The 10,628-nt window shown below is 47.0% G+C and overlaps 3 protein-coding genes across 3 annotated transcripts; 1 reads left to right on the forward strand and 2 right to left on the reverse strand.

The window, feature by feature from the left end:
• Positions 1-1,178: 1,178 nt before the first annotated feature.
• Pmar_PMAR003982 (splice factor, putative) lies at positions 1,179-2,698 on the reverse strand. The gene is made up of 6 exons (XM_002774897.1): positions 2,608-2,698; positions 2,268-2,365; positions 2,041-2,213; positions 1,901-1,995; positions 1,695-1,848; positions 1,179-1,647 (listed from the first exon to the last, which is right to left on the reverse strand). The coding sequence occupies exons 1-6, from the start codon at positions 2,653-2,655 to the stop codon at positions 1,463-1,465; spliced, it is 753 nt and encodes a 250-aa protein (XP_002774943.1). The 5' UTR covers positions 2,656-2,698; the 3' UTR covers positions 1,179-1,462.
• Positions 2,699-4,553: 1,855 nt separating this feature from the next.
• Pmar_PMAR003983 (preprocathepsin c precursor, putative) lies at positions 4,554-5,590 on the reverse strand (the record flags this gene model as incomplete). The annotated part of the gene is made up of 1 exon (XM_002774898.1): positions 4,554-5,590. One exon carries the CDS (start codon positions 5,588-5,590, stop codon positions 4,610-4,612), a length of 981 nt encoding a protein of 326 aa, XP_002774944.1. The 3' UTR covers positions 4,554-4,609.
• Positions 5,591-8,996: 3,406 nt separating this feature from the next.
• Pmar_PMAR003984 (hypothetical protein) lies at positions 8,997-9,806 on the forward strand (the record flags this gene model as incomplete). Its single annotated transcript, XM_002774899.1, has 1 exon — positions 8,997-9,806. The coding sequence occupies one exon, from the start codon at positions 8,997-8,999 to the stop codon at positions 9,804-9,806; it is 810 nt and encodes a 269-aa protein (XP_002774945.1).
• Positions 9,807-10,628: the final 822 nt, after the last annotated feature.

A 10,628-nucleotide genomic window follows, 5' to 3' on the forward strand; every position in this document is an offset into this window, starting at 1 on the left:
TATCGGCACCGAACTGGATCCCTATAGTGGGAGACTTGTCTTGCACTACCATGTACACTTTCTCTGTACCGTAACTCCATTTCGGAGGTTTTTTGAGTTGAGTACTGGGAGAATTATTTTGCTAAGTTGTAGAGGCTTAGGTCAAGGGGAAAATGAGAATTGTTGACAACTGGAACGAAAAGAGAGCCTCATAGGAACGAAGGAGTTGTCGTAGTCTCCAATCTAACCTCAATACTCACGAGTATCAGCCTACACAGCATTCTGACGTGTTGGGCGCCTTGTAGGAGCACCAATGAGAAGTCTCGTCGGTCCTTCAAATCGAGCCGTTTAACTCGTTCGCACTCTTGAAGAAACTACCCAACTCATAATCAGGATGATGGAGACACAATACAAACGTGTTTAGCAAATCCAGTGAAGTACAACGTTACTGCAAACTTGTGTTTTGTCGTCATCGGGTATCATAGGGAGCATAGCTAGTTCACGGGTCTTTCGGTGGACATGAGTCGACCACAAATAGGAACATGCCAAACCCAGCGATCTTGCTCTTCCTTTTGTAGCAAGCATATAGCGGTCGTGTTCCACAACACAGCACTAGGTTTATGATACTCCTCGGTTCATTCATGTCTTGTTTTCAGCTCCATCTCTACCAAGTATTCACTACGATAGTATTATCTCTTTGGATAATCAGAATAGGTAGGTAGTATCTTCGGGAGATGATCTCCCCAGTACTGAGACCACGGTTCGAATATCGAAACGATTTATACTGGGGTACAGCATGGCCTGGTGGAACATCCGACTTTCAAGCCTCATGATACTTCAATGGTCCATTTTCTTACTGTGTATTGAAGCTTAGATTGATGAACGATATTGTGTATAGGGACGTCCTGTCCAATAGGGTCTCTTACCATACTTCTTAAGACCCTGATTGGATGAGATAAACGTTATTCTGGTACGACGGGCTATTACAGTGTCCCCCCCCAGGAGTGAACACTGGAATAGCCTCTTATCTTTATCTGACGATAAAAGGCGACACCCCTTATCACGTTGTACACCCTTCGTTTTGAATATGACAAACGTTGAAACGTGTGACATCGGCTGTGACTTGTATCGCCTCCCTAGTGTAACTCATAACGCAACCTTATATTGAATTACTCAATGGAGAGTTTATTATTAATCAACTTGCGAGTAGCAATGTGCTGTATCGTAATATACCCGATACTAAGTAGCTTCTTCCAACTCATAAATTGATACTCTAATAGTCCCCATTTCTACAACATCCAACGATCACCTTCGTAATGAAAGAAAATCGACGTTGTCTCTAGCGCTTCCACCGCCACATAGACGGTTGGAAAGGCAACAACTAGAAACGACTTCACCATATTCACCAAATGATAGTCACTATACTTATAGTAATTTCAACAGAGATCGGTTGAGATGGTGATGGCGAAGTACGCAACTCGACTTAGTCATCACGGTCATCAGCAGCAACAACCTGCGGCGCCTTTTGAGCGACATTGGCATCAGCTGGATGGTCTTCTTTCTGACTACTCGACCTGCGGCTTCTAGTATAGGTTCCGTCCTCCTTCAAGAATTGGTCCTCACGAACGAACAATTTACGTCCTTGGAGCTCGTAACCGTTATACTTTTCTAAAAGGAATTGCCTAACAGTTGAGAGCTACTCTAGCAGGTCTCACCAATAGCCTTCTGAGCTCCTTCAGGATCTTGGAAGAGGATGGTGGCAAAGCCCTTCGACCTTCCATCCCAACCCTCAGCCATGTCGACACGGATCACGTCTCCACATTCGCGGAATAGATCCTTAAGATCTTGCCAGGCAGTCCTCCAAGGCAACTATTAGAGAAAGCATTAAAACAGGAGGGCACGGTCGAGGACAGTAGCTCACATTGCCAACATAGATCAGCCTGTGGACGTCCTTCTCGCCAACCTTCAATGGGCGAATTCTATCTCGGCCCTTGAAGCCCTTCCCCTTTCCTTTACCTAAGGAGCAACATACCAGGGGCGATGAGACAGACGATGACTGACCCTTGCCTTTGCCGCCCTTGCCCTTCCCCTGACGGGTAGTGGCAGCATCTTGATCCATCTCCTCGATGGGCCCGCGGTCCTCTCTGACGAATATCTTGCGTTTGCCGACCTCGGTATCATTGAGGGTGTCGATAGCCTTCTCGGCAGCCTCCTCAGTCTTGTATTCGACAAGACTGAGCGAACAGAAGTCGATGCCCGTAGTCTGGATGGTGATGATGATGACTTACGCGCAACCCTTGGACTTGCCATCTCTACGAACCAGAATATCGACCGATTCCACATCACCAGCTGACTTCATATGATCACCTAGCTGACTCTCGGTAACCTGACAGGAAAATAGGGTACTAGCGAAGGGACTCGAGTTGGTCCTTTCGGGAAAGGAGACTGAGATATGCCAAGGCGAATGTTCAGGACACTATGCAGGGCCATATAGGAGACCAAGGGGCGTGACAGAGCGAAAGGGGATGCTTATATAGGGCAGTAGGATCGCTGTAGCTTTTCGGGGAATATCGAAAAACTCTGTGGGCGACTCAAAGGAGCGCCTCAGGTTAATCCCAGTAGACTCACCTCGAAATCCAGACTGCCAACGTACACACAACAAGCTTGGTTGACCATTATACGGGATTAGCTTCGCAATGAACCTCCTCAGTTCTTCAAATGCTTCTGTAGCAGCACGACGACGACCAAAGCCGTGCAAGATACCATCTTGCAATCTTGCATTTTCTCAGCTCTCCAGCGCAATCTATTATAGTCGTCTTAACGATTTCTCCATTCAATTATAACAACGTTAGGTCCTCTCTCGGGGTAAGGTTATCACCCAAGATGATAGGCTTGTATAGGCCAGTAATGGTAGTACTACTAAGGTTTGCATCAGGTCCAGTGCTGCATCTGTAGTGGGAAGTGTGACTGACATGCTCAAGGACTGCATGCTCGGTACTGCTTCTTGCGGAGTCGCAGCTGCAGGCGGTGATCTCCTTCTGGGGGGTCGGTCGTGGCCGAGTCAGTCTTCTTGGGGTTCATAAAGCAGTAGTTGGGATGGTTTTTGGAAGTTGAAGTTATGGTTTATCGTATTAGGGCGTAGCAGAGCGCTCAAGAGAGGATCTTACCGAAGGGGCGCTCGCTAGGCAATTTTAATACAAAGAAGACGAAAGTGTTCATAGTAGAGGCTAGTACATGCCAGTATGCTTCATCAGACTATCTCAAGCTGTATTAGCTAGGGAGTCACCTTCCACTGGCGATTCGATGTGTGATTCATAGTATATCGTATATGGTAGGCTTACATGTGGTGTTCCTCATGATAACTCCATGCTATTTGCAGCGAAGTGAACGGATGGAAATCGCGTCTTAGAATATAACATCTGTGCGAATCGAACCTTGGCCGCCTGCTTCCCAGCAGTGACTCCCTCGAGTTAGACTACCAGACTTCCATAAAACCGATGGCTATGTCCCATTCGTCTTCAGGGACTGAACTATCAACAAAGTTGTCGACTTCGGACAGTTAAATTCTCGTTTAGGACAAGTTTAGACAGCACACAACACTATGGCGCGCGCAATCGATTTAGACTACGATAACGCTAGAGGGAATGCTTGATTTATGCTAGTCAACTTCATGTGAATGAGCAACATCAACAAGTATGGGACTACAAACTTCATTTCAAAGTCACTTGAATTCCACCATCGCTGTGAGATTGTGCTGAGGACTGCCTCCTGATGCGGCTATACGTGCAAAATTGGAGTATACGAAATAGACAAGGTTGGTTGTCAGCCGGTCGCACTCCAATTTGCTGTCAAATTGGCGGCAACAATCAAATACGACAACTTGCTGTTGAAAGTATGCAGAAGGTGTCGAGAAAGACAATTGCTGTCACTTTCGACAATCAAAGTGCTGTCGAAAATAATTTATACCGTAATTTTGAAGTATACCACTAGCGGCGGCGCTGATTCAGGCTCGGTCGTCTAGCGTGTTATTATCGCGATGGAATTTATCGTGGATTTTAGTAAGACTTTCTCTTTGGCAGTATAAGGCAACGCGATACCACACTGGTTCACGAGATGGTAGTTGATTACAGCTGGCAACGAGTCTATTGAAGCCAGCCAGGAGAGCAAATCAAAAAGGATCCAAATATCGCAACAAGAAGGGCTTGAGTCATTAAGTCTGACGACTTCGATCTTACGACTTAATGAAAGACTTCTGGATCACTTGTGTAGTTGTCACCACCACCAATCACACGACTAACTTATTCATCCGTTCGCGTGATGACAGCTCGCGCTGTGCTCACACTCGTTATAATTGATATCTTCAGTAGCGTACGCAAAGCATGAAACGGTTTCACTACCGAGTACAAAAATAGGATGATAAATACTCCTTTGATCCAACTGCAACAGCACTGTGTTACGTCCTGCAACGACCAGGATAGCGCGGCAATAATCAATGTTCTCCTCCGTGTCTCGATATGACACAGTATGCATTAGTCTTGAATACGATGTACACTCGAATACAATTCAGCATGACAGAGAAAACTGCAAACTACGAATGTGTTCATGAATACGTTGCTTTCTAACAACAGTCTTATGACACGACGACGAGATCGGCCACGACGGTGTCTTCCATCGGCTTGAATGCGCTTGGGAACATGCGCATCCAATCAGGCGGGCCGTAGTCGGCGACACGAGGTTCGGGGTCGACCACTGCCCAAGCACAGTTCTCTTCAATTCCCATTGAGTTGATGCCGGACTGGACAAGAAAGTAACCTTGGTCACCCCAGAAGGTCCCCCATGAGTTCTTCACGATATAATATTCTTTACCGTCTTCATCTTGACCCCAACCAATGATGACTATGTCATGATCCAAACTCCAATTCCCAGGAGTAGTCGCGCGCACTATGTCGCCAGGATGGTATTTGCCGTTTTCGACCACGCTGGAGTCAACAGCGCAACTGATAGGGCCACGACGATAGATCTCGGCCTTGATCATGTGAGGAGTGGGGTTGGACATTTTGCCAAACTCAGTGACGAAATAGCGACCATAACGTTGAACAGGATAGCAAGGCCCGGTACCGGCCGGAGGGTCGCAGTTGATGCAGTTGTCGATCGGGGAGCACTGACCGTCCTCGCCCCGGTAAAATTGGCATTGGTCGTCCGGAAGACCCTCGAGATGGGCAAACTTGTAAACACCAAAGTCTTCGCCACCATGACAGGAGCCAGCTATGTCTCGTCCGCAGTTGAGGACGACTTGACGAGCTACGTTGACCTCGGGGAACTGAGCCTTGTTGGCCACTTTGAGCCTGTCGTTGATGACACCAACACCAGCATGGAGCCAGCAGGAGCCACAGTACTTCGGAGCATGCTGATTGAGAACCTTGGTGATGTAATTGACACCATTGTGATGACGCCAGTCGAAGGTAGCAGGCAACTGATGCTCTTCAGTGTAGGTATGAGGCAACGGTGAGATGACGACCTCGTGATTGGCATGGTCACTGAACATAGCCTTACGGCAGCCGGCAGCCGCAACGTAGCCGAGAAGACCAGCGTGGAAGGCTAAGACCAGCATTCGAGAAAAAATCCTGCGGAGGACTATTTAAGACGGTAAGGGCTCCTGCCTACGTGTATAATGGAGACCTTACGAACGGCTGGCAAGAGCGGTAAGAGCTTTCTACGCAAACTAAACTCAAGCTTAACTATGGCCTCTATCTCAGGACTTGAGCATTAAACAATTGTCGTGAGGCAACGACCTTGACGAAATATGCTCTTCTGAGGCGGAGCGATGTGCGGAGCACCAGGTTTCGCCAACTCGCCAAACTTGGCGAAACCTGTAACCGAATGGTCAAATGACTAGTCGGCAAAATCCTTTATAACCCCCTCGCAGACGGAATTACAGCGCATTGGTATCTGTAGCGAACAGGTTTCGACGAAATTTTTGGTATGACCGTTCACCAAACTTTCGAATTCGCTCGCCCGTACGCGCAAACCACCTTCATAGCATGTAATTTGCCTACAAGGGGTGGTCCAAATCCGTTTCTGTGCAGGATAGGACCATAATTTTCGCTCTGTTAGGCGAATACTTTCAACGCAGCCAAACTAAACCAGGAATCAGCGAATTTATCGTAGAAAATGGGGTCATTCAGAATTTGCCAACAAATTAATTCAATAGGTGAAAGCTCTTGTACACGCATGATTTGCCTAAAACTTGTGCGTATTCAGCTTATAACCAGTATTCGCCGTAAATTGTCGCCGAAACATGTTTGCTGATTTTCATGGCATGACAGAATTCCGCGGATGACGGTTGCGTCAACTTGGCAGTTTTTGGTTAGAGTCTCGATTCGAGACTTTTGAAGGTGATATTCAAGTTCATGATGAGTTGTTCATCATATCAGATCATTTCCGACAGATGACCATGGGACTTTCGTTGACTTTCGACTTACATGAAACATCGTGACATAATACTATGACTATAATATGGATGCGAATACTCTTCACTCGTTTCAGACTGAGCTTTGGGAACAGCTCCTTGAGCCAGGCGTCTTGACGTGTAACCCGACACACATCACGTGTCGGCCGAGGTGATTGTTACGTCTTAGATCCTACGAGAGTTGTAATGACATCAGATCGTAGAGATCTTATCTCGCTTGCGTGTAGAATGCCAAGTTCTTGCCTTGTTGGTTCGTGACTCGCTGTTAGGAAGGTATGCACTAATTTTGTGGTTGAGTATCTTTCATTTGTGTGTAAATATTTGATAATTCGGTGAGTGGGCTTTTCCGCCGTGTTAGAGTGTCTTTTATCTTTCCCGGAACTTCAAACGCAAAACAATAACAATACGCAGAATAAACTCAATCAATTGAAATCAGATATGGCTATTGTCAGCACTTCTACTTTCTAGTATTTCATACACCACTTACCAATAACTTGTTTACACTGAAATTTCAGTAAGATTCCACAAGTTGTGGACCACAACGGAATCAAGAATATCAATACAAGACTGAGACGGAACCATCAGTGTTGCACTGCAAGTACAGAGACATAAGCGCAATAACGACCATATACCCTACATGGCACACGGGTTTCATGACGAAACCACCAGTGTTGCACTGTAAGTACCGAGACATGAGACCTACATGGACCGTGGTAACTCATTCATAATGTATTAAGATTCTTGACAAATGGGAAACGTGACGTACGGGACTCATAAGAGAGCGTGTCACGTCACGAATGAGGGACGAAAATGAGAGAGGATGGAATAAGGACATGTATATGCGTAAGCTGGACACAAGATGAGGCTGTGGTGAGACAGACGAACTATCGTAGTTCGGCACAGAACTAACCTCACCATATTTGTTATCCACCAACTCCATAAACTCAAGACTGTTAGATACTAAATCGGACTCAGTAACGTTACACGACCCATTAAGGATGAATGAAAACAGTGAAACATGGGATGGAAACAGAGTGATGACATGTTTATATTATAAACTTCACAAGACTAACAATTGGTCCATAAATTGTTTATAACAATTTATTTACACTTCGCTCCGCTGGTTGCACAATTTCTTGAATGTTGGTATAATCTGTGTCTTCCGACGACTAGGCAAAACCCGTATACTCATGAATCATGCCAAGTCGCGGAAATCAGTATTCAGCAAGAGTTGCTGAATTCCTTCCTACGTAGGTGTTATACCAACCATTTCTCCGCCTCCAACCAAATCGTTCTTTCACCAAGAACTCCGCCGTTTTCTAGTCCAGTATCGGAAACGCCGACCCGGTGTTATCAGCGTAATATACCGTATTTGACCGCTTGTCTTGGTGTTTGGCAAATGAAATCTGTGCGGTGGTTACTTGGCGAAATCCGAGTTGGCGAAACCTGTTACGCCCGCGATGTGCGCATCTTCCACCTCGCTCGCCGAATATGCATTTGAGCCAAAAACGGATGACCGCTTTCAACCACTCCCAAGCAGACTACGACGGGAAGGACGACACATTCAATCTTTCCCTAGTAATTTCAGCGCTGTTGAAGATGATCTATGATGAGATCGACCAGAACTTCCGTGACAGACCGTAGGATGGTCCGAAAGTCACCAACGTTTTTCTTTGTTAGCTGCATAGAATATGTCCAAGGCATCCAGGATAGAGATCGCCCGTTCAAAGATGAAGAATACCATAGGCCATATCTCCCGTGATAGAAGAACGTCATAGCGTTAAAATGGCATGCCACAGACGGCTTATACCCCATTAGAACTCAGCTGAGGCAAATGGTATCTTATATACTCGCAATGCATTGCGAGGCTTCCCATGACTGTAAATTCTGCACAAATGGCAAGTCTCATACACAGACGTGGAGCGATCAGATGGGCTAGTTGGCTACGAAGCCAGTGAATCGGTCAAGTACATGGTTTGTTGAGCTTCACTTCAGCCGTGCTCCTGTCGAACGGTGTTATGTTGGGTAAGGATTGCATGTTAGCATAGGAGAGCGAGAGTTCTACCTCACATGCTATGACCTCTAGTTGGTGGGAATACCACAACGACAGGAACTGAATCAATTTAACTGATCGACGAAGTCCGCAAACTCAAAATTAGAAAATTGTAAGCTTCCTCTCCAACACGATCGTGTATCTGCACCAACACATTGATTGCTCATGATTATGCAGGCACCCACTTATGACAGCCGACAGGGTCTCGCGTCTCCTTATCGGCCATACGTTGCGCGGCCACGATATCCGCTGTCCGTTTCCGAGCTTCATGCATTCATCATTGCTGTTTGTCAACATTGCCGATTTATACTAGTGTTCGAAGGTTGTCTCAATTTGAACGACTCCGACACCTCCAACAATGACGATGATAACGAGCCCAGGTCGAACAATGACAGGGCTGGAGCATCGAACGAGATTACAGTGGCTGGTCTGTGAGAAGAGAGTGAAATCCTTCTCGTTGGTCGTAGCGTTGACAAGATCAAATTCGTTGTCTCAATGGATCCCGAGTCGTCACCTCCTAATATTCCAGAGTATACTGGCAACCACACTAAACACAAATCCTTCCTGGTCAAGAAAAGAAGTCCTGAAGGGGAAGGTGAGGTTGAGAATCAGAGTGATCCTTCCGACCTCGCAAATACAACTGAAAACGTGTATAAGAAAGAAGTGATCGACGATGATTTGCCTGTTGTCGCTAGAACGAGTTCGAACGGAGATGTCCACGAGGAATACAAAGCGACCGATGGAGAAGCATGGCCGATACAGGAGACTACCATCGTAGTTTCTGCCATGGAGACTTCGAGTATATCGAATACCAGTCACCCTATCGCAACTGAGGACGACCCTCAAGCTCATGAGGCCGTAATGCTCCTTACAAGCTCAAGCAATCTCGTGGAGCAATCAGACGTTACTACCGACAGTACTGGTTCGGAAAATGCGAGCCACCCTAGTCTAGATGAAAATAAATGGAGTGATGCTGAAATGACTGGTAACACTCGAACTGAGGAGGTAGCTGCCTCTGTGGAAAGCAGTCCGGACGCTAAGGACATCGGCATGGAGGGTGTGACTGCACAGCCTGGCAAGGTATCCGGTGATGAATTCGCGGCCGAGATTGCGGGGACCGAAGAGACGAGTAGCGAGACTGCAATTGTGCATGGTGACAGTTCTCAACAAGAGGCGACCGCGACCTTGGGAGTCCGCGTCTTGGTGACGAGCCCAGCCCCAGTCATCGATAGCCATGTTGCTATCAACGCTGAAACTTCTGATGCAATTCTACCTAGTGAGCAGGTAAACAGTGTGTGTCTATGATGACACCCTATTGGTGCTCGCGTTTGATTCCAGGTCTCCTGGAATGGACGTTTTCCCGTACAAAACAGCTGCATGCACGATGTCAACTTGAATGCGAATCAAGATGGCTTTGATCTATACGTTGACCCGAGAGATCACTTCTGCCTTTCTGAGACGAGGTGGTGCTCTCCTGGGTGCTCCCCTATAAGTGAGTACCTGTCACGAATCACGTGGGTACTGACCATCCGTTCAGGCCTGCATACCGACTCATCAGTGGGCGGCGCAAGGCCTGAACGCTCTAGAGTCCATTTCTCGCCTCCCGTGGGGATCAGCAACGAGTGGGCTTGAATTTACGAAGTGTCAACGTTGATATCTTCCCTCAGGTATTTCCTCTGCGCTGTCCACAATCATGGTAAAGCATGTGTAGCAGCTATCTCTGTCGGGGGACGATATCATGATGAACGCCCCGTCATTGCCATCGGGTGATACTGACCGGCCCAGTCTGAATATAGCCATAGCATGAGGGCTGTTCCAGGAAGCATCTTGAACGACTGTTTTTGCCATCGGGCTTCCCCCTAGGGAATTCCTCTATGCATGTGTTGGCAGTTATCGCGATCAGGTCACTCACGGATTCAGTTTCTACCCAATCAGTTGCCCTTGCCGTCCTTGCCATTGGATCAGTAGCTGGAATGCTCATTTGTGGATACAGGTCAGCTCCTTGTCGCTGAGCTCATTCGAGTGTACTGTACTTCCCAGACGCTTCTCACGTTGGAGAGCACGCCGGCATCATCAGGCCCCCGATGAGTTTGGTCTAGATATGACAATAGACGACTACAAGGATTC

This window comes from Perkinsus marinus (genome assembly GCF_000006405.1).
Source record: "Perkinsus marinus ATCC 50983 genomic scaffold scf_1104296957170, whole genome shotgun sequence".
NCBI classification, from domain to species: Eukaryota; Perkinsozoa; order Perkinsida; family Perkinsidae; genus Perkinsus; species Perkinsus marinus.